Here is a 25257-nt window from a genome sequence, read left to right on the forward strand (position 1 = left end):
AATAGGGGCTTCCTCGGCCCTCCGTTTTCTGTAATCCACGATCATCTTCTTTGTCTTACTGACATTGAGGGAGAGGTTGTTGTCCTGGCACCACACTGCCAGGTCTCTGACCTCCTCCCTATAGGCTATCTCATCATCGTCGGTGATCAGGCCTACCACCGTCATGTCGTCGGCAAACTTAATGATGGTGTTGGAGTCATGTGCGGCCACGCAGTCGTGGGTGAACAGGGAATACAGAAGTGGACTAAGCAAACACCCCTGAGGGTCCCCTGTGTTGAGGGTCATCGTGGCGGATGTATTGTTACCTACTCTCACCATCTGGGGACGGCCCATCAGGAAGTCCAGGATCCAGTTGCAGAGGGAGGTGTTCAGTCCCAGGGACCTTAGCTTAGTGATGAGCTTCAAGGGCACTATGGTGTTGAATGCTGAGCTGTAGTCAATGAACAGCATTCTCACATAGGTGTTCCTTTTGTTCAAGTGGGAAAGGGCAGTGTGTAGTGCAATAGAGATTGCGTCAACTGTGGATCTGTTGAGGCAGTATGCGAATTGGAATAGGTCCAGGGTGTCTGGGATGATGGTGTTGATGTGAGCCATGACCAGCCTTTCAAAGCATTTCATGGCTACAGATGTGAGTGCTATGGGGCGATAGTCATTTAGACAGGTTACCTTGGCATTCTTGGACACCGGGACTATGGTTGTCTGCTTGAAACATGTAGGTATTACAGACTGGGTCAGGGAGAGGTTGAAAATGTCAGTGAAGACACTTGCATGCTCTGAATATGCGTCCTGGTAATCCATCTAGCCCTGCAGCCTTGTGAATGTTAACCTGTTTAAAGGTCTTACTCACATTGGCTATGGAAAGCATGATCACACAGTCGTCCGGAACCGCTGGTGCTCTCACGCATGGTTCAATGTTGCTTGCCCTGAAGCGAGCATAGAAGGCATTTAGCTCATCTGGTAGGCTCGTGTCACTGGGCAGCTCGTAGCTGGATTTCCCTTTGTAATTCATGATAGTTTGCAAGCCTTGCCACATCCGACGAGTGTCAGAACCGGTGTAGTAGGATTGATCTTAGTCCTGTATTGACGCTTTGCCTGTTTTGATGGTTCGTCGAAGGGTGTAGCGCGATTTCTTATCAGCGTCCGGGTTAGCGTCCCGCTCCTTGAAAGTGGCAGCAATAGCCTTTAGCTCAGTGAGGATGTTACCTGTAATCAATGGCTTCTGGTTGGGATATGTGCGTACAGTCATTGTGAGGATGACGCCGTCGGTGCACTTATTAATGAAGCCGGTGACTGATGTGATAAACTCCTCAATGCCATCAGATGGATCCCGGAACATATTCCAGTCTGTGCTAGCAAAACAGTCCTGTAGTTTAGCATCCACTTCATCGGACCATTTTCGAATTGAGTGTGTCACTGGTACTTCCTGTTTTTGCTTGTAAACGGGAATTAGGAGGATAGAGTTATGGTTAGATTTGCCAAATGGAAGGCGAGGAAGAGCTTTGTATGCGTCTCTGTGAGTGGAATAAAGGTGATCTCAGTTTTTTGGTTTCACAGGTGACATGCTGATAGAAATTAGGTAAAACAGATTTCAGTTCTCCTGAATTAAAATCACAGACCACAAGGAGTGCTGCCTCTGGATGAGCATTTTCTTTTTGGCTTATGTCCCTATGCAGCTCGGTGAGTGCGGTGTTAGTGTAGGAATAAGGTTATGTATTTTGTTTATTGCCAAAACAGCGTTGAGATCCGTCTGTCCCTTAGACTTGTCTTGAACAAGGTGTTGTGGTAGAAACATCAGCCACAACAAGTCTCCCTGGTTTGGTTTTGTTCCTCGCTCTAGTTTGGCTGCTCATTTGTCTCTCTAAAGGGTTATTACCATCAATCAATGAAGTTACTTTTTCTTATTTTTTTGTTCCAAATGCAATGTTGTCTGGATTATTATAAATGCCTCTGTTTGACTGCAGCAGGGCAGTTCGCTGGGCTGCATGGGAGAAATAACACCTTAACCATTAAAACGCTTGCATGGGACTTTAGGAATTGACAAAGTGATTGAGTGATAAATGAATGAAGTCTGCCCATCCTATGAGGCTGTGTATTTTAAACACCTGTTTAGAATGGAGGTCTGTCCACCGCTCGTTAGAAGACCAGAGGTCAGCCGTGAAAGCAGAGCTCGTTCCTGTGTGATACGCTTGCATTATTACAGATTCATCTCACACTCATAGATAATGAAAGAGAACAGCATAAAACAGCTCCCTTTGTCCTTTCTCCTGTCTGTTTTTTATCTCATGGACGTTTCCTTTTGGCTAGAACAGTTGGTACATGGTCTTGGTTGTGTCAAAGCTGGCCCTTGGTCTGGTTCTTGGTCTGTTCTGTGTGAGTGTGGTATACTGTACTCTCAGAGGTGGAGAAACAGAAGCTGTAACATGACAGTGAGCAAGGTAGAGAGGGTTATGCGGCAGCGTGGGTGGAATGAAGCCTCTTTTGCTTTTACCGTTGCAATCTAATCACCTGTGTGGGTTTATATATGCATGATAATGCTTGTGTAAGCTAATTTCCTATTGAAAAAGGGACATGCTATTATTTATATCATAAGCAGGTACACAGGTGTTAATTACATGCAGAGGTTACTGTGTGGGGCTCGTTTTCCACTCTAGCCTCTGTGCAGGTATATATTTAGCTCTACCAGTGGCACACGATGCAAGATGATTCATTCTGCATAAATTGGATAATGTGAAGGAAAAAAAATAGATTCATATAAAAGGTTTTACTATTCCAACCAATGTATACTTAATGACATTGACAAAAGATTCATGGTAAAAATGAGAACAGAAATAATTGCACATAACATGATGAATATGATCATGCTAGTTTATAGCCGACCCAAAATATCTGCGTTCTGGTGTAATATATCCATCTTACTTAGATAACAGAGATGGAATGGCGAGCTTCCCACAACTCATCCTCTGTCCCCTACTGGGAAGGCATCTGGTCTCAGTCAGCCCTGCCTCCGTTGCACAGTTCTGCTCCTGCACTCAGAGATCCACTCAGTTAGTGATTATGAGAATTATCAGAGCCGTCATTTCAGATCTCAGACCACCTAGCATCTGCAATACTGTAGTTGGTATTGTTATTACTGTACATCTCACTTCAACAGAAGACTAACAGACCCATTAGGGCAGTTGATACCTGCAGGTTGATCTCTGTAAGCTGTTGTACTAGGCTACAATCAGAGCATGTAAATTCCCCAAAGAGCCACCCTGCCCTGCCCCCTTTCCCATCGGTGCTATTGCCATGGCAATATGCCTCCATCTTGATGAAGGTGTGCCCTCTTCCAGCTATTAGCCTGGGCCAGTAAGCCCTGCTACATGACCCAATGTTTGCACAGGTGGTCTACTACGAATCACAATTTCCAAAGAGAATGTTATCTACAAATGAAATGTTTCTCTTGGATTAGTGTTCAATATGAGCATACAGTAATAACTGACTGCATTATTATTGCTCGGGTAGAACTGAGAACAAACTGTGTTTCTAAGTACGTTCCTTCTACATACTATGATTCATCGTCATCCTCTGCTTTCATTATGTCCACTGTATACAAACATCAGATAAACCTGGCCAGAGAATGGCCATATGGAACAGAAGCTACATATATAGTGAGGTTGAGATTCTTTGTCACAACTAAGCTTTGAATAAAAAAACTTGGTTCTACACTGTTGCAGAATACACAAAGTTCATCATGAGGGTACCTGTTTATCTCAGTGAAGGTCACAAGCTTAATTATTTTGACTGGATGGCCAAGAAACGCATTCCCAGTTACTGCTATTGCTCCAGAGAGCCAGTTAGTTAGATTGGTAGGGAGGAATAGAGATGTATTCAGTTCCAGGCCTCACAGTCCCAGACTAGAGAATCATGTTAAGATGTCTCTTGTAATTATCTGGCCATATACATTATCTGCAAGGTCAGAGTGATTGAAGGAAAAAAACGAATTCTGTATAAAGAGGTCTTTGTAGTGTAGGCCAGCCTCCATCTGTTTTAATTTGAACGATCTGGAATCTGATAGACACATTTTTCATGGTTAAATACAAGTGTATTGATGTCTTATAACTCAGCCTGGAGTCATTATCTTCACACATCTTGGGGGTTGTAACATCAATTATTTGCGAAGGATGGTTTTTTTATCCCCTGTAGACATTCTGTACTGAGTTTGCCAATTTCCTATACTTTTAATATACTGCTAAGTTTTCAGATCTTTTGTTTTGTTCTTCATTTGCATGAAGTCATGTACTTATTATAATATTCATGAGACTGGCTATGTAAGTAGATTACTTGAATATATCAATCAATAGTATTTTGTTCATTATGTTACCATCACAATAATCATTGTAATTATTTACTCATATGAAAAAGTGTTAATTGATTTGATTAAACGTCAACTGTCGTTGGTTGTACGGTAGTTAAGAAACTGAATAGTGATTATCCCTCTGCTTTTTTCCTTTACCAGGCGTTCAAGGATATGCTGTATGCGGCCCAGGACCAGGCCCCATCCATAGAAGGTAAGGAAACTCCTGGTCCACGGACAGAATGAGCTCTCCCTGTACTGCACCCGCTCGGACACCCCGAAAAAACAGGCCCTGCAACAAATAGAGGAAATTGCAGTGATCATCCAGCTACCTCTCACATGACAGAGCAGCCGCTTTGTGCTGGGTGCAGTGAGCGCCCCATCGCTGTGCAGAGCTGGAGGTCGAGGGCCCCCCCCAGATAGCGTATGATACCAAAATGTCTGGAATATTTAGGAAATGAGTTTAAAACTGAAAAATTCTCTCATCCTCATAGCAAAATGTGTAGAATAGAAGGAAATGAGCCTTTAAATGGCATATTTTGGACCATAGCATGAGATGTGCTACAAAATAGCAAATGCTTCTCTTTTACCATGGCAAAAAGTGTAGAATTGCAGAAAAATGGCTTTAAAACTGAAATATTTTCTCATAGCCTCATGTGTAGATTAGCATTATAACATTTCACATTTTTTCACCACTGGAGGTCGATGCCCCGTGACCCCAAATGTGGTAGTCCGGCCCTGCATAAAAACCCTCAAAATACATCTCTGCATTTCACAATGGTTGCATGATACATACTCAACATCCAATGCCAGTATTTTGATTAATGCCTGAGTTGCCGTGCTGGTATTTGTTTACATGACATAATCTCACATATCCACAATGCATAGCCTACTTACAGTACCAGTCAAAAGTTTGGACACATCTTCTCATTCCAGGGTTTTTCTTTATTCCAGTATTCCAGGGTTTTTCTTTATGTTTACTATTTTCTACATTGTAGAATAATAGTGAAGACATTAAAACTGAAAGAACCTATGGAATCACGTAGTAACCAAAAAAGTGTTAAACAAATCAAAATATATTTTATATTTGAGATTCTTCAAAGCAACCACCCTTGGCCTTGATGACAGCTTTGCACTCTTGGCATTCTCTCAACCAGCTTCATGAGGTAGTCACCTGGAATGCATTTCAACTAACAGCTGTGCCTTGTTAAGTTAATTTGTGGAATTTCTTTCCTTAACACATTTGAGCCAATCAGTTGTGTTGTGACAAGGTAGGGGTAGTATACAGAAGATAGCCCTATTTGGTAAAATACCAAGTCCATATTATGGAAAGAACAGCTTAAATAAGCAAAGAGAAATGATAGTCCATCATTACTTTAAGACCTGAAGGTCAATTAATATGGAAAATGTCAAGAATTTTGAATGTTTCTTCAAGTGCAGTTGCAAAAACCATCAAGAGCTATGATGAAACTGGCTCTCATGAAGACCGCCACAGGAAAGGAAGACCCAGAGTTACTTCTCCTGCAGAGGATAAGTTCATTAGAGTTACCTGCCTCAGAAATTGCAGCCCAAATAAATGCTTCTCAGACACATCTCAACATCACCTGTTCAGAGGAGACTGTGTGAAACAGGCCTTCATGGTCGAATTGCTGCAAAGAAACCACTTTTAAAGGACACCAATAAGAAGAAGAGACTTGCTTGGTCCAAGAAACACAAGCAATGGACATTAGATCGGTGGAAATCTGTCCTTTGGTTAGATGAGTCCAAATTAGAGATTTTTGGTTCCAACCGTCGTGTCTTTGTGAGATGCAGAGTATGTGAACGGATGATCTCCACTTGTGTGGTTCAAACCGTGAAGCATGGAGGAGGAGATGTGATGGTGTGGGGGTGCTTTGCTCTGTTGGTGATTTATTTAGAATTCAAGGCACATTTAACCAGCATGGCTACCACAGCATTCTGCAGCGATACGCCATCCCATCTGGTTTGTGCTCAGTGGGACTATCATTTGTTTTTCAACAGGACAATGACCCAACACACCTCCAGGCTGTGTAAGGGCTATTTGACCAAGAAGGACAGTGATGAAGTGCTGCATCAGATGACCTGGCCTCAACAATCACCCGACCTCAACCCAATTGAGATGGTTTGGGATGAGTTGGACCGCAGTGTGAAGGAAAAGGAGCCAACAAGTGCTCAGCATATGTGGGAACTCCTTCAAGACCGTTGGAAAAGCATTCCAGGTAAAGCTGGTTGAGAGAATGCCAAGAGTGTGCAAAACTGTCATCAAGGCAAAGGGTGGCTACTTTGAAGAATCTAAAATATTATATATACTTTTCTGTTTACAACATGATTCCATATGTGTTATTTCATAGTTTTGATGTCATAACTATTATTCTACAATGTAGAAAATAGTAAAAATAAAGAAAAACCCTTGAATGAGTAGATGTGTCCAAACTTTTGACTGGTACGGTATATCAGATGCTCTGTGTGGAAGAGGGCATGAGAACTCTCTCCAGACGTCATGGTTGAACGGTCTGCCACTGATCTGTGAACGGTGACTAGTTCCAGTTCACCGGGGAGCTGCATCTCTCTGAAGGTCGACTTCCAGGAGACTGGGCCGACAGGCCGGGCTTTTCTGCCGAGGTGTGAGGGAGACGTTATTTCCAGTCAGTGGCTCTGTATGTGTTGGACGTGTGTGAGAGTGGTGTGTCTAAAGTGTCCACTGACCTTGTTGTTTCCAAAACCACCGTTCCGGGGGAATGGGAAAGAGAGGAAGTTGGCAGGTGCGGCTGATAGGGTTGGAGATTGATTCAGCAGAATAAAGACCTGAACAGGGCTGGAACAAGCACAGGAAACAGAAGCAGAACTGAGTGTCCTCAATGGTCAGCTGGCTGGAACCCACCCTCACTGTGTCCAGAGTTGGAGGTTGAGAAATTGAAGGGGTGGTGGGTATTTGCTACATGACTCCAAAAGAAGACTGACTCACCACTCATGAAGCATGGAATGAGCTGACAAATACCTCACTGTCAGACTGTTTATAGTCTCTAGTACAGAGATCTGTAGTTGCTTCACGATGAGAGGAAAACAGCCTAGTGAGCCGCCGTTGACAGTACCATTAATCACATTGCCAAACTTTCACCATCATATTTCAGCCAACGATGGCATGTGAAGCCTAAATGAAAGAGTTGTCTGTGTGTCTAGTTTGGCATTAACGTATGTGAGCTGTCTTTCCTTTAAACACCATTCTCCCGAGGGTGTCAGGTTGGCGTTATCCCCAACATGGCTGATGAATCACGTCCTGTCTGTCCTCTGCCATACACAGGTCACTCACTCACTCCTCCATCTCTGGGACAATCCTACCCCTCCTTTAAATTCCAGTGAAGGGTAAATGGATGGAAAAACAGATGGATAGGAGGAGGAATACATGGGGGACCAAATAACTGTACAGGAGCACACAGTGAAGGTTATTGAGACTCTGCACTGTAGCACCAGCATCACTGTTTACTTTTCATATGTGGAACAAGATTAACAGGCTTCCCATGAAATACAAGCTTAGCATAGCCTCCTCACACAAACCCTGTTTCAAATCTGATTGAGTTAAAAAAAAGTAATGATTTTATTAAATAACCCCTCAACGAAAGAATAATTACATGAGTCTGATTTCTGAGATGGTTTTTTCTCTCTCGGCAGCGAGGCCTTCCGTGTCTGAGTGAGATTTGGTATTCTGAGAGAGTACTAGTGCCTCCAGGAGACAGTTTACTGGGTTATTACCACCCCCTCTAGCTGACCCGCTACCTGATATAGCCTAGTTGTAGTAGAGATTCAACATGGAGACGTACAACACTTCAAAGCCTCTGTCAGGGATTTCTCTTACTGCAGGCTTCTGTCAAATACTTCAGAAGTGCATGTTACTCCAGCAAACAAGGATATGGCCAGCTGTAGTCCCGCAGGATTTGAGATTCTTGCTATGTTTTATACATAGCCTACCTTAATGACTGAAGAAGGTTTCTCCTATGTGTATGATCAGCACTCTGAATAAGACATGGAAGCCTAAAGGGATATGAAGTTCAGCTCCACAAAGAGTCTGTCAACAAGTGCCCCAAGACATTGATGGGCAGGGGCAGGGCACAGTGTGTGTGTGTGTGTGTGTGTGTCCATTTTTTTCAACACCTTAGGCTTTCCTGTGGTCAGGCTGAGAGCGTTTGAATGTGAGAGCCATTTTAGATGGAGATGAATATCTTAAACTTTCCCAGAGACACAATCCCTCAGCTCTGACTCAGTACTAGATTGCCCACACAATACAACCTGTTGCATTGGCATTGATTTTTATACCAGACTGATGAGGAAAGTCATATTTTGATGTTGACAAATACCTTGTTTAGCGCTCCCTACCTGACTGTTTATTTTTTATTTAACCTTTATTTAACTAGTTAAGAACAAATTCTTATTTTCAATGACGGCCTAGGAACAGTGGGTTAACTGCCTTGTTCAGGGGCAGAACAACAGATCTTTACCTCGTCAGTTTGGGGATTCAACGCTCTAACCACTAGGCTACCTGCCGCCCACTGTGATGAATGTTCAGTAATTAAGAGAGCTTGTTCTAGTTACATGCAGCACCAGAGTGGCTGTAGTGTCTCGTATAGCGTTTAACCTCTTGTGAGATCCTTTGTTCTTGCTTCCTAGTTTTAATTAAAACAGCATTTGCACTGCAGCTTAGACCAGGAGGCCGCACTGAGGAGCAGCTGGCTTGAGTTCAGGCTCCTCTGCTCCTCTATCTCCCTCCAGTGAGATTGAATTAGATAATGTCCAATTCAATTAGCCTGCCGATTATGAGATTTGAGAACAATAACTGCAGATAAACACAGCGATGGGAGGAATTAGTGTGCCCCCGGAACTATTTCTCAGTAATGTTACATGCCATTGTGGCATAGTCATAGGCAGTGTTGCTTCAGGGGTGATCCAGGATGATTCACATGGGAAGGGCTCTCCCATCTCCCAGCAGCTTGACCGAGGTGGAGGGGGAATGTGGGGGAAGTGTTGTGCTATTGACTGCTCACAGGAAGACACCAGAAATATGATTTCCCACGGACAACACATACATTGGGTTAGTTAGCCAAGGTCTTGGGTATCACAAACTGGCAGTAAAATGTTTTATAGTCTCTCAAGGCTGCTCTATAATACATAGCTTGGAGGACTGAAAGCCTTGTGTTTTTATTGCATAATGAAACTGCAGATTGAATGAATGAGGGGAGTCTTTGTGTGTTCCCCTGAGTACCTTACCTTCCCTGTTGATGCATAATACCTCTGTGTCAGTGTTGTTCTGTGGTATTAGTGTATGGAGCAGCTGCAGTGGCTCAGTTGGGTTTAGGAGCAGCCTTCTCCCTCTTTCCTTGCTCTCAACACTGTTTCTTAATTATTTTTTTTAAATTACACATTTTTCTCCCCAATTTCATGGTATCCAATTGGTAGTTACAGTCTTGTCCCATCGCTGCAACTCCCGTACGGACTCAGGAGAGGTGAATGTTGAGAGCCGTGCGTCCTCCGAAACACAACCCAGCCAAGCCACACTGCATCTTGACACAACGCCCGCTTAACCCAGCCTAACCAATATGTCAGAGGAAACATCATACACCTGGCAACCCAGTCAGCGTGTATTGCGCCCGGCCCGCCACAGGAGTCGCTAGTGCGCGATGGGACAAGAGCATCCCTGCCGGCCAAACCCTCCCCTAACCCGGACGACGCTGGGCCAGTTGTGCGCCACCCCATGGGACTCCCAGTCGCAGCCGGCTGCGACAGAGCCTGGACTCGAACCAGGATCTCTAGTGGCACAGCTAGCACTGTGATGCAGTGCCATAGACCGCTGCGCCACTCGGGAGGCCCTCTCACCACTGTTTCTGACCCAGCAGGCAAAATCGCTCTCAGTGCAGCCTGATTACACTGTTATTGCAATGAAATATGAGACAGTTCATACCTTGATTACACAGCTAGCATATGTTTTTTGTATGGAATACAATACGTTATCCAGTATAAGTTTACACTCTACTGCTAGATATTGCCTCAGCCAGCCATCTTCACCCCTCCTCTCTTCACGCCATGGCGATGGAGGTTTTTCCTGTGTATCTCCAACAATACCAGAACAGCAATTGTGACTCAACTTCAGTCCTCAGGTGCAAAACCAGCAGCTAGGCTCCAGCACACTTCAGGCAACAGTCAACAAAGACCAAAGCGCCCGCCAATCAGATTATTATGTCGGAAGCCATTGTGGAGGGAGACAATTTTAGACGTTTTCTTGATTTTCACTGGTTGTAAAATTGGTGAGATAGTGACGTGTGAGTATATCATGGTTGCAGCCCCAGACAGACTCCCCTGTCTGCGTTGGTGGAGGTCCACAGAGTGGAGCAGTAAGCAGTGCTGTTATCAGAGAGGAGAGGGGGACAAGCTTGTTGCCTGCTGAGAGAGCAGGCACTAGCAATTAGCCTGCCTGCCTGCCTTTCTCTGATCAAAGACCACGGAACAGCACTACACTCACTCACTCACTCACTCACTCACTCACTCACTCACTCACTCACTCACTCACTCACTCACTCACTCACTCACTCACTCACTCACTCACTCACTCACTCACTCACTCACTCACTCACTCACTCACTCACTCACTATCATCCTCAATATTGCAGCCTTTTGTTCTCACACCTCAACTGGACACATTAATATTGCACTTCAAAGCCACCTTCATTGAATGAATTAAAGAAAATAAACATGGTAGTAAAAACCTCAGTGCTGCCATTCCCCTTTTAGTGCCAATGAATTTCATATGAGGAGGAATATTAATGTGAGATAAGTACGTAATCCACTTGATGAAAGCGCTAACATCAATCACACTCCCAGATACCTCCACCTTTCATGATGCTTTCCACTCGCAACTCTCCGCTGTCTGTGATGGGCGGCCTCCATTTTGTCTGTTGCTGTTGGTTGCTGACGGACATGGCTGGCTATTTGAAGCCTGGTGGTGGTATTGTTTTTGTGATTGTTATTCCACTCACGTGTGCCTAGGTACAGCAGCTGTTATTACAGTGGGCCCAGCTATAGGAGAGGCCCCTGTGTGGCTCTAGAGCAGGAGTACTCCCCAGTAGCCCAAGGACACAGCCCTGTACATTCAGTGGGCCAGTAGCCTAGCAGCCAGGGTCTCCCACCAGCCTGCATTATTGATGGGCTGTCTTACAAGCTGCTGCTCCGATTTGGATCAAAATGCTAATTGCTCAGTGTTTGTGGGTTTATTCCTCCTCAGCAGCGCTAACTGCCTGCTACCACCTGTATCTCAGTCTTCTGGCTGTGCATCGGTAGACAAAGCCTTGCATGTTCCAGCTTTTACAGTAGGAGGAGAGGAGGAAGAAGCCCAGGGGCATTTATCTAGTGGAGATTGTTAAAGATATCAAGGAGTTGAGGGTAGTATACTAGGATAGTAAACATTCTGGCTGATGCTCCAGAGAGGGAGAAGGGAGGGTCGATAAAGAGCTGAGAGGGAACTCAAGGTCATAGATTAATCGAAGCAGGGTAATGAACATGAAAAAGCAGGGGACTAATTGGATGAAGAGTGGGGAGATGCTGCTCCCTCGCTCCCTCTCCTCCTTCTTTATCAGATGGAAGGATGGCCAGAGAGAGAGAGAGAGAGAGAGAGAGAGAGAGGGACTTAAAGCAGCAGACAGACTAGAGGGTCCCACTGCTCATCTCCAATGCATGCTCCCCTCCGCATTATCTCTGCAGCTATAGTGCACAATGCGAGAGAAGAGAAAAAAAACCTTGATAGATGAAAGTCTTTCCATCTATTATTCATCTGTGAATTAGATCTCGCCTGAATGGCGAGAGGGGGGGTGGGGTGGGGGAGGGGTGAACAGGAGGTTATTGGAGCTCGCAGGAGTCAAGGTCTTTCCGGAGAACTGGTACTTATTATTTTAAGGTATTTGAGCAGTATGACGAGGGCTGTAATCAGTGGTTTATCTCGCTCACAAAAAGGAAGCATGGAGGGGGACGTCCTTATGAAGACCAACATGTGCCAGCGGGCTGTGTGTTGGCACTAATCTGGGTATCATATGGATGGTCTGATAGCCAACAGACTGACTGAGATGAGAAGGAGTTGAGGGTGTTGTTATTTGCTCAGGTCTCAGGAGTCAGAGAGTTTATGCAGGATTAAAATGCTTTCAGACATTGTCTCTGCTCTGTCAACTTGGTTCTGTTCACCGTGACAGCCAGGTTACCGTAGCAGCTTTAATCAGGGCACAGGCCTAATCAGAAGCTTGTATGGCTGCCATCAGTCATGTTATGTCAAACTTAACCTTTTTCTTGCATTCATGGACATGATCAATCTTGCATGGGTTGTGGCATATTGATTTGTTTTAGCTTTGTGTATGCATTCCTCTTTTTTCAAAAAGTATTCTGAAAAAATAATCTATTGAATTATTGAGTAGTTTTCAGTCCATGTCCATTAAGAGTATAGAACTAAATGATTGAGATTATATATAACTATTAAAACAGGTTGGTTTGTGATGCCTACATTCACTGACAGCACAGTATGGCATGAGTGTGGAGAGCAAAAAGCAACTACAGTCTGAGAAAAATAGAGACATACTATGCCCTTGTCTGTAGTCTGTGTGTTTATCGCCTCTCTCACACATATAGGGTGTACAAACACCCAGGCGTTGGCCCTAGTGGGCGGGGCTGAACCATGGGTGGTGGCGGCAGTACCATATGTTCAAGTCTTTTTATTTGTGTTGATGCAAATCAAATGCATTCATTACATGCTCTTCTAATCTTTCAGGTAAACAATTTATCTTCCAAAGCTGCTGAGCTGGGGAAATGAGAAACTGTTCCTAATCTAGAAGTACAATTAGATTAATTGTGTAACGATATTCAACTCACACATAGCGATTTCTCAAATGTCAATTCTTAATCATGTTTTTTCCACTATTGACTTCTAAACACACAATACGAAGCATTGTGTCCCAGTGTGTGTTTGTGTTTGTGTATGCGCACACGTGCTAGCAGTGTGTAGGAGAGACAGTGTCCTTCAGTGCTCCAATCTGTCCATTGTCCCTCTGCAGAGATGGCTGGAGACTGTTAGCTGTTTGGCTGCCGGTATCCTCCTGGGTAACCTGCTGTCTGGTGGCTGTTGCTGGAGGTCTGTGTTGGCCCCTCCCTCCCTCTAGATCCCACTGTCTCTCCCACTGACTCTTTAATCTATATTGTAATTCTCACCAGAGGGGAGCAGGTGATGACAGGAAGACAGAAAATAGCTCTGAAATGCTCTGACTAGGTATGGTAAAGCTTGTGCCACTGCTATTGACAGATACATTTTAGGCCCATACAGTTGCGCTATTTTACTCGGCAGTTAAAGATGGATCTATTTTGAGTGGGCAGTAGGAAATAGGATATTTTTTGCAGAATGTATCAAAGTGGCATGTTGGTTTAAATTGAGTCCCTTCCCATGGGGTCAGTATGAGTGAGATGGAGAGAGAGAGAGAGAGAGAGAGAGGGAGAGACGGAGAGAGAAATTGGCCGTTCCTGCATTGAGCTGGAGCTCCCCATGCTCAGTTGTGCCCGTGGGCTAAAGTAGCAGAGGAGGAGAGACTGGTGACATTGACAGTGATTGGAAGATAGTAAAGCAGTGAGCTAGAGTCTTGGGGATGGCCTCTTCTCTCCTCTGTTAAATGCTCTCATTACAAGGATGAACAATGAAGTGTTTTTACATCAATTACAAAATATCAGAGAGAATAGATACTGTATATGACCATGTCTATCTTATTTGAGTGCAGGGGGTCAAGACATTGAGGCAATAATGTGATTTTTATTATTAGAGTAGTGAATCAATTATTCAATGATGTTGTGTCCAGACAACTTGTTTTATTTTATATTAAATATTGAATTATTAACACTGTGTTAGATTGGAAATATGGCCTCTCTTCACAAATCTCGTAATTTATCCCAGTTACAGAAAGCCATAAATTGTATTTAGAGGATTGGATCATATGTGTTTATGGTTTACAGTGCTTGAATCTACAAATCATAATTTATGTAGATAGCAAAACATTTGTGATACAACAATATTCCACATAGAGATGAATATGTTCATTGGCAGTAAATAAATACTGGTGTGACAAATGTGGATAGAGAAGTAATCCTGAAATAGGCTGTAATTAATATGTCATTTTCAAAGAAACACATTTTGGATACTTATCTGGTGTAGCAGGAGAACTGAAATTACTTTAAATATGGCTTCAAATGACCAACAAAGTTTTCCTTTATTATATCCTCTTTTTCCTAACATATTCATAATATTCTCTTTGTGGAGACTCGAGCGATGGACCGGCATTTCTTTCATTAATCTTTGACCAGCTTGCTTAGCCGTAGAGACTTCCGTTAGGCTTCAAAACACTGGACTGCCACATACACACTCTCTCACACACACACACACACACACACACACACACACACACACTCAAACACTGAAACATACGCACTCTGGCAGGCCCGCTATACACACTGTTACAGTTTCTAGCGCCTCTGTTGTGCAGCTGTTGGAAAATCGGCCCAAATTTCTGTCGTTGAGCTAGTAGTTCTATGTCAAGAAGAGCGTTTCTAATTCGTAACACTTCATTTTACCCATCGCTATCATATGGTGGCCTCGGGAAATATGCATATTTCATGTCATCCGCAGCTTGTGGATAATATATTCGTGATGAGTGTTAATAATAACCAATTACCGTTGTACAGTGAGTCTAATCCTGCGTCAGAGTTTTCACACCACATGTGGTACCGTGTAGCCTCTGTCTCTCTCTCTGCCCTGGGGACGGACTGGAACTGGGACTGGGTGGCGCCAGGAAGCACAGATGGAGAAAAGCACCAAGCCACCGGTGGAGAAGGGACCTAATGTACTTACTCTGATTGAGTAGACTCACCCTATCCGCCCTCGTTGTTTCACCACCACCACCAAAACAAACCAGCCCACCATCTCCCAAGTGTGTTAATATGCTGAGTGGTTACTTCAGGAAATGTCCTCCACTGACAACTACCCTGCCCTATTGTTACCTTAAACTCTTCTATTGTGGTTCAAGAAATTACCATTTGTCTATGATTAGGATTTTTCTCTCCCCAGGCAAAATGCATGTTGTCCTGACAGTCGACATCTCATAATTAGGCTCCATATACCCAATTAGTATGCAGTTAAATTGAGCATAACAAACCTATTGTTCCCTTGGCATGAAAGTGCAGTCTGCAATAAGAGCTCATTTTCATTTCCTCATTGGCATGTTACAGACTTGAGATGTGTCTCTAGTTATGCAAATATACGTGACTGTTTGTATAAGTGTTTCTTCTTAAAAACCAAGAGGGGCGAACAGAGCTAAACCTCACAGCCAAAGGTAACCATGGCACTCAGTTGGTGAGCAAAATCATTTGGACATTTTTTTCACATTCAAGGGGCCAAAAACACTGTCTTCTTTGGCTGTTGATAGCTGACAACATTTCTAGGCCATGAAAATAGATCAGATTTTCATGGCCTAGAAAAATGAAAGACCTTGTGCTACACTTGTGATGTCCCAACAGGTTAAAGATATTGTGTTTACAAAAATCGTCCATTGACATAGGCCTAGCCTAACTGATTTCCAGATCTGTTATTTAGCTACTGCAGCAGCTTGCGTCTGCTTTGCATAACATCCCCTTAGATCAACGCTAGCCTTTGTTTCCATTCTGGCTGCAGTTCTACCTGACAGGGAGGACTCGTACAGTGCATTACTAGTGCATTAGCGAGCTAATGAGCTTGAGCTTTCTAAAGGACAGGATCATATCAGGCTTCAATTAACAGCGTCAGCCACACTGACCCATTTTTAGCTGACCCCCCTGACAACCTGGATAATCTCTCCTTTGTTTTTGTCCCACACACTTCACACCTTCTCTCTCTCTCTCTCTCTCTCTCTCTCTCTCTCTCTCTCTCTCTCTCGCTCTCTCTCTCTCAATCTCCAGTCTGTTTACAGCATATGTTTAAACCTTTCTACGGTCTATTTGGAATGAGCTTAGATTAATGACATTATAGAGCAGTACTGCTCTCTTTCCTTAGAGACAAAGCCCCTCTGCCCTTGCCGAGCTCTTTGAACACAGCAGGCCCCTGTCCCATGCCGCTCCACTGACAGTGTGCCACACACACACCCCCTCCGGCTCCCAAACCAGCCTTCCTCTCTCCCCCCTATCCAGGAGCCTTCCCACTGTTAGCCTAAATGCTCACCCATGGCTATGGATTTGATTCAAATGTTTCTGGGAAGCCAGATCGATCAAGTGCCTCATGAACATTACCGTCCTAAGTAAATGCTTTGCCTGTCGGATGAAATCACCTGCAATTTGGGGTGGTTGCATTTGAAATCAAATCAAATTGTATTTGTCACATATGCCGAATACAACAGGTGTAGACCTGACAGTGAAACCTCCCCCTCGGATTTATACAGTTCCCTAAAATAGAAAATGTTCCGGTTATTTGTGATATCTTGTTGGGATCTCAGGTACTTTGTATTGTGTGAACCATAATGCTTTATTCTTCACATTGATCAGATTATGATGAAACATGAGTCACTATAAGAGGCATGGGCAATACCTCCTGATTTAATTGAATAAGGAAATAGCAGCTAATTTAATAATTTCAAGTATTGGATTCCACATTCCCCTCCCGCTGTGTCCTGCTATGATGCATACCCTGTGAAGCAGTTCATTACTATGGTTAAAACGTCTTTATTAGCCATTTATAGGTACCCTTCTGAACAGGTATCAGGTGTAGCATTGCATTGGAAAGTGATACCAAAATCAAAACAGCCTGTTATCACACAGAGGAATCTAATAACATTACATAATAGCGTAGATCAACTTTCTCCAACGGTCCATTATTTCCAGAGTTGTTATTTTTTCATGACTCCCTGGTTAGTTGATTTCCTGTATATAGTCCAGACACGGTTTAACCAGGCCAGATAGAGAACCAACAGCTCTCAGAGATTAGAGCGAGCAGCTAAAATAAGATTTTAAATAAGTTCATCTGCACTTTCCAGTGCAACTCTCAGAATCAGCTCTCACCAGGGAGCCTAGCAGTAAGAAATCCCACCAAGTCAGTCACAGTTAACATTACCGTATGTCCTTCATGTCAGTTTTAGACATTTGCTAAATGGCAGTAAGTAATTCATAGCCAAGGTTTTAGTATTGTTAGTGCTCTGTCTGGATTAGGGTGAGTGCTAGAGCAGTGTGTAACAACCTTGGAGGAGTTTGTGTGTAGTGTGTAAGCCTAGACAGACGCTGCATATCCGATCCAGAGTCATATATAGAGATTTGGGCCAATGCGGTTTCTGTCTGAACGTTCTGAAAGCTCCACTTTCTCCTCTATAGCTGTTGCTAAGTGATAATTGATGCCTCCGTGGTGTGCTGTTTATTTCTGATAGTTTTCAAAAACCTCTGAAGATGTCCAGTGAAAGCAGATATGCAATTTGTTGACACCACAACACAGTACAGACTTGTATACGCAATATCCCCAATGCTAATCAATGAAAACGTCTGTTAAATTGGCCGCTCTGTTTTGCTTGGTTACAGCGAGTCATTTCATTGAGAATTGTCAGAGGCTGTAATATTGTTACATCCCCAACATTTTGAGAATGAAGGCGCTAAACCATGGCTCCGATCCAGCCTAGCTCATCCCATCACACACACACACACACACACACACACACACACACACACACACACACACACACACACACACACACACACACACACACACACACACACACACACACACACACACACACACACACACACACACACACACACACACACACACACACACACACACACACACACACACAGTGACAAGGAGCAGGCATGGGAGCCATGGACTGCAACATGAATATTCCATTCCTGGTCCATCCCTTGCCTGATGTAAATTTGACTATGTTCACATTAACATTTTGTCTGATCCTTGTGGCGATGTTAGCCTTTTGTCTTGAGAGGTGTGCTCCTCTTCACGTTGATAATTGTTGCCTTGATATTTAGCACGCCATGTGGAGAAGGTACATCTATAGTAGACTAGTTTCGTCATCAGTGAGAGACATATATAGAGTTGTGATAAGAACCTGTTTCTTAGAGTCTGACCTGAGGGGGATGATGTGTGTAGGCGGTTATCTACCTTGATAGCTGAAGTCTTACTGCAATAAGAATTCACTAATAGTTACCATGACCATCCAAAAGTTAGCTGTTGCTGTCAGTGGAGATATTTGGTGTTTCATGCCTGTTATGGGACAGCTTCCTACTGTCAGCCTGTTTCACACGGAGTGCAGGGTGTGCGTGTGTGTTCGCAATTCACCTCATTATTGTCATCAAAGAGAGGCGTGGTTCTTATCGAAAGGCTGCAGGCTGCAGCAGTTAGAATGCCAGGCAGGTCTGAAAGGAGACCTATCTGGCATTCTGAGAGGACTAGCTGACTGACTGACTGACTAGCTGACTGACTGACTGACTGACTAGCTGACTGACTGACTAGCTGACTGACTGACTGACTAGCTGACTGACTGACTGACTGACTAGCTGACTGACTGACTAGCTGACTGACTGACTGACTGACTAGCTGACTGACTGACTAGCTGACTGACTGACTAGCTGACTGACTGACTGACTGACTAGCTGACTGACTGACTAGCTGACTGACTGACTGACTGACTGACTAGCTGACTGACTGACTAGCTGACTGACTGACTGACTAGCTGACTGACTGACTGACTAGCTGACTGACTGACGAGCTGACTGAATGACCGACTAGCTGACTGACCGACTAGCTGACTGACTGACTAGCTGACTGACTGACTAGCTGACTGACTGACTGACGAGCTGACTGAATGACCGACTAGCTGACTGACCGACTAGCTGACTGACTGACTAGCTGACTGACCGACTAGCTGACTGACTGACTAGCTGACTGACTGACTGACTAGCTGACTGACTGACTAGCTGACTGACTGACTGACTGACGAGCTGACTGACTGACGAGCTGACTGACTTGACTAGCTGACTGACTGACTGACTGACTGACTGGCTGACTGACTGACTGTAACCTGCTGCTAACTGAGGCACTCCTGAACAAGTTCCCATCTCAATTCATTATTTGGCAAGACTTCTACTGAAAAGCCCTGCAAAATGTGAAAATGCACCATAGGTGACAATAATAATATGTCTCAACCTAACAATATGATTATTAACTCTCCCAGAGCACAGTCTCAAACACAGAAGAGCTGTAATAGTATTGTACAGTACTGTAATGGCAATGAAGAGATCTCTGAGAACATGACCATAAAACATGTGATAACCTCAGCCTCTGGAAGGCCAGTCTTAACCCCAGTCTTAACCCCGGTGCACTCTGTTAATGGCACGGTCACATTAGGTTAATGGACCCAGCAGCATCCTCCAGTCTCACTAAATGTGCTTACACCACATCTCCCATCCTAACAGTAGCCAAGACTTCCCTCAAGATTAATGGGTCCAACTTTGACTATTGACACAACACTTATCTGAGCGTTAATGAGCCCACTGTTGCATGGTGTCCTCATATTTCCTCATAAAGACTTACAGCTACAAGTTTAGCCCTGCAGCGTCTCTATGCTTCAGCTACTGCTCTGATCCTGACAACTTAAAGGACAATTCCACCTAAAAACTATCTTTTGGTATTTGTTTCATTAGTCGATTGTTGATGTAGTCAGAAAATGTTTTGCATGTCAGCGATCAAGTTTTCAAGATGTGTTACTGTCACAATTCAGATATATAGCCGGTATGATGCATTTTGCATCAGATGATGCAAAATGCATCATACTGGCTATATTTCTGTGTTTTGAAAGTTATACATCTTGAAAACATGATTGCTGACATGCAAAACATTTTGGGACTATCAACAATGGACTAATGAAGCAAATACCAAAATATCATTTTGGAGTGGAGTTTTCCTTTAACTGTCCCCTCTGCAGCTTTATGAGCATTTTCCACTGGCTGTTAATGGTTCTGAGTCACAAACAAACAAGCTCTAGTGTTCTGTGCTTTAATGCACATGTTGTTGTGTGACTTCACTGCAACAGTTAGAGGAGAATGAGAGGATGAGGTCTCCCTGAGGGCTTTGATTCCCCTCTACCTGAACGATCAAACACACACTGAAGAGAACATCACAAGGCCTGTCACTGGCGGTTATGCTAACAGATTGCCTTGACTAAACTTGTGTCTGTCACTGAGTGTGTAGGCAGCCCGTGTGTGTGTGTATTTCTGTGCGTGCATGAGTGTTGTGTGTGTGTGTGTGTGTGTGTGTGTGTGTGTGTGGGGGGGGGGGGTGGGGGGATGTGAGCCCCATTACTGCAGCCTTGTCCTCTATCTCTACAGTCTGTGCTGAGTTGCTATGTGTTGCCAGGTGTCTGCTGCCTGCCTTCCTGTGTTTGTTGTTCACAGAGTGTGCCTGACCGGGGGATTGGAAATGTAATAATTGGAACATGTGCCAGAACATTGAACCATAATATCACAGAATGCTTTTGACACACTTCACCAAACTTTTAAAGTCCCTTTAGACTGAAGCAGAATATTGGGATATTGTACCATGTATCCGTAAACACTGTATGTACACTTTATATACAAAAGTATGTGGACAACTTCAAATTAGTGGATTCGGCTATTTCAGCCACACACTTTGCTGACAGGTGTATAAAATTGAGCACACAGCCATGCATTCTCCATAGCCAAACATTGGGAGTGGAATGGCCTTACTGAAGAGCTCAGTGATTTTCAACGTGGTACCGTCATAGTATGCCACCTTTCCAACAAGTCAGTTCGTCAAATTTCTGCCCTGCTAGAGCTGCCCTGGTCAACTGTAAGTGTTGTTATTGTGAAGTGGAAACGTCTAGGAGCAACAACATTTCAGCAGCGAAGTGGTAGGCCACACAAGCTCACAGAATGGGACCGGCGAGTGCTGAAGTGCGTAGCGCATAGAAATCAGCTGTCCTCGGTTGCAACACTCACTACCGAGTTCCAAACTGCCTCTGGAAACAGCGTCAGCACAATAACTGTTTGTCGGGAGCTTCATGAAATGGGTTTCCATGGCCGAGCAGCCGCAAACAAGCCTAAGATCACCATGCGCAATGCCAAGTGTCAGCTGGAGTGGTGTAAAGCTCGCCGCCATTGGACTTTGGAGCAGTGGAAACGCATTCTTTGGAGTGATGAATCATGCTTCACCATCTGGCAGTCTGACGGAAAAATCTGGTTTTGGCAGATGCTAGGAGAACGCTACATGCCAGAATATATAGTTCCAACTGTAAAGTTTGGTGTAGGAGGAATAATGGTCTGTGGCTGTTTTTCATGGTTTGGGCTAGGCCCTTTAGTTTCAGTGAAGGGAAATCCTAACGCTACACCATGCAATGACATTCTAGACAATTCTGTGCTTCCAACTTTGTGGCAACAGTTTGGGGAAGGCCCTTTCCTGTTTCAGCATGACAATGCCCCATTGCACAAAGTGAGGTCCATACAGAAATGGTTTGTGGAGATCAGTGTGGAAGAACTTGACTGGCCTGCACAGAGCCCTGACCTCAACCCCATCAAACACCTTTGGGATGAATTGGAATGCTGACTGCGAGTCAGGCCTAATCTCTCAACATCAGTGCCCGACCTCACTAATGCTCTTGTTGTCACGCCTGGTCGAGGGCGACAGGCAGCCCATCATTACGCACACCTGTTATCATCATTACGCACATCTGCACAATATTTGATTCACCTGGACTCCATTACTTTGTTGATTGCCCCTCAATATCTGTCTGCTCCTCAGTTTGTTCCCTGTGTCAGTATTATTGTTGTGTTTTTCATGTCCAGACGCTGTCCTGTCTTGTTTCTGTTTATTAATTAAATGTTCACTCCCTGTACTTGCTTCTCGTCTCCAAGCGTCTGTCCTCACACTTGTGGCAGAATGGGAGCAAGTCTCCACAGCAATGTTCCAACATCTAGTGGAAAGCCTTCTCAGAAGAGTGGAAGCTGTTATAGCAGGAAAGGGGGGATCAACTCCATATTAATGACCATGAGTTTGGAATGAGATGTTCGACGACCAGGTGTCCACATACTTTTGGTCATATAGTGTATTTTGATATTTCTCTCTGTACATGTAGTTCGGGCTTTTTTTCTGCAATTTTTGCATTTTTATTATTCCATCCTGAGACCTGTTGGCACTTTTTACTAGTCCAAACTAGTAAAAAGCATGAGCTGACGTACACCCAACATTTTTTAGAGAGTTGCTGACTAACGAAGAGTAAACTGTAGAAAAAGAAAGAAAGGAAGTTGCACCATCTATACATGCTCCCAACAATTTTTATTTGATTATTATTGGTTAGGTTTACACATGAAATTGTTGGGAGCACATAAGTGTGCAAATTCCTTTCTTTTTATACAGCTGAGTCAGTTGAGTCCAAACTAAAACAAAAACTGCTTTGAGTTCCATGTGAAGTACAGAGTGTACAAAAAATAAATTATTATAGCAGGTGTGGACTGGAGCCAGTTAGACAGCTAGAATAGTACTAGAGGAATGATAGTTGAATGAAGACATTCAGACACGCTATAGAGTGACTTACACACACACACACACACACACACACACACACACACACACACACAGAGAGAGCTGGCTGGCAAGCACAATGGATCCTTGAGGAATAGCAGATGTATGAATTTATGTGTGATTGGATGATGGCCGGGAGATACAGTCAGCAATAGCGCGGTAGTCCTACACGTTGCCTGGATACAGCCATCCCCTTATTGTGTGAGTGGCCCTGAGAATGAGTGACAGGCTAAGTGTTCTGCAGAGGTATCCATCTGATCTCTGTTCCTCCTACTCTTCTTCTCATTACTGTTTCTGTTCTATATACAATCTGCATTAATACCCCAGTAATTCTGACACACATTTACTCACTTATGTCTCTGCCATTTCATAGTTTAATCACTAGATATATCTGCAAAGCCCTTTAACTCTGGATCTGTGCTGAATCCTGATTGTCTAATTATGATTTCGATTAACATACTGCCCGACCACCAACCACAAATGTATTCTGCTATGTTCATTTACTACAGTCATTTACTGTATTATGTCAGGTGGACTGTTTGGATGTTACAGGCTGTCTGAGTGGAGGACTGTGTGTTTGTATGTTACAGGCTGTCTGCGTGGAGGGCTGTGTTTTTGGATGTTACAGGCTGTCTGAGTGGAGGCTGTGTGTTTGGATGTTACAGGCTGTTTGAGTGGAGGCTGTGTGTTTGGGTGTTACACGCTGTCTGAGTGGATGGCCGTGTGTTTGGATGTTACAGGCTGTCTGAGTGGAGGCTGTGTGTTTGGATGTTACAGGCTGTTTGAGTGCAGGGCTGTGTGTTTGGATGTTACAGGCTGTTTGAGTGGAGGCTGTGTGTTTGAATGTTACAGGCTGTCTGCGTGGAGGGCTGTGTTTTTGGATGTTACACGCTGTCTGAGTGGATGGCCGTGTGTTTGGATGTTACAGGCTGTCTGAGTGGAGGCTGTGTGTTTGGATGTTACAGGCTGTTTGAGTGGAGGGCTGTGTGTTTGGATGTTACAGGCTGTTTGAGTGGAGGCTGTGTGTTTGAATGTTACATGCTGTCTGAGTGGAGGCTGTGTGTTTGGATGTTACAGGCTGTCTGAGTGGAGGCTGTGTGTTTGGATGTTACAGGCTGTCTGAGTGGAGGCTGTGTGTTTGGATGTTACAGGCTGTCTGAGTGGAGGGCTGTGTGTTTGGGTGTTACAGGCTGTCTGAGTGGAGGGCTGTGTGTTTGGATGTTACAGGCTGTCTGAGTGGAGGCTGTGTGTTTGGGTGTTACAGGCTGTCTGAGTGGAGGGCTGTGTGTTTGGATGTTACAGGCTGTTTGAGTGGAGGCTGTGTGTTTGGGTGTTACAGGCTGTCTGAGTGGAGGGCTGTGTGTTTGGGTGTTACAGGCTGTCTGAGTGGAGGCTGTGTGTTTGGGTGTTACAGGCTGTCTGAGTGGAGGGCTGTGTGTTTGGATGTTACAGGCTGTCTGAGTGGAGGCTGTGTGTTTGGATGTTACAGGCTGTCTGAGTGGAGGGCTGTGTGTTTGGGTGTGATAGTTAACAGAGGCATCTGTACCTGGAATGGTGTCTATGGTTAAGTTGCTTTGTTCTAAAGTGGTCTGTTGACAGAATGTAACCTGTTGCATTCTGCCTACTTATTTCCCCCTGACAAACCTTTGTTATTTTGCTGTAATTTTCAGGTAAGTAGGTACAATTGAAGTTGGAAGTTTACATACACTTAGGTTGGAGTCATTAAAACTCATTTTTCAACCACTCCACAAATGTCTTGTTAACAAACTATAGTTTTGGCAAGTCGGTTAGAACATCTACTTTGTGCATGACACAAGTCATTTATCCTACAATTGTTTACAGAAAGATTATTTCACTTATAATTCACTGTATCACAATTCCAGTGGGTCAGAAGTTTACATACACTATGTTGACTGTGCCTTTAAAAGCTTGGAAAATTCCAGAAAATGATGTCATGGCTTTAGAAGCTTCTGATAGGCTAATTGACATCATTTGAGTCAATTGGCGGTGTACCTGTGAATGTATTTCAAGGCCTACCTTCAAACTCAGTGCCTCTTTGCTTGACAACATGGGAAAATCAAAAGAAATCAGCCAAGACCTCAGAAAAAAAATTGTAGACCTCCACAAGTCTGGTTCATCCTTGGAAGCAATTTCCAAACACCTGAAGGTACCACGTTCATCTGTACAAACAGTAGTACGCAAGTATAAACAGCATGGGACCACGCAGTGTCATACCACTCAGGAAGGAGACGTGTTATGTCTCCTAGAGATTAACGTACTTTGG

The 25257-nt window shown here is 44.0% G+C and overlaps 1 protein-coding gene across 1 annotated transcript in view; it reads left to right on the top strand.

The window, feature by feature from the left end:
• Window positions 1-25257, top strand: part of LOC106613915 (xenotropic and polytropic retrovirus receptor 1 homolog) — a 96748-nt gene that overhangs the window by 5986 nt on the left and 65505 nt on the right. Inside the window, exon 2 of the mRNA XM_014216697.2 lies at window positions 4499-4550. Within this exon, the coding sequence (XP_014072172.1) occupies window positions 4499-4550 (52 nt within the window). The remainder of the gene's footprint in view (window positions 1-4498; window positions 4551-25257) is intronic.

The sequence above is a fragment of the Salmo salar genome, chromosome ssa10 (genome assembly GCF_905237065.1).
Source record: "Salmo salar chromosome ssa10, Ssal_v3.1, whole genome shotgun sequence".
Taxonomy (NCBI): domain Eukaryota; kingdom Metazoa; phylum Chordata; class Actinopteri; order Salmoniformes; family Salmonidae; genus Salmo; species Salmo salar.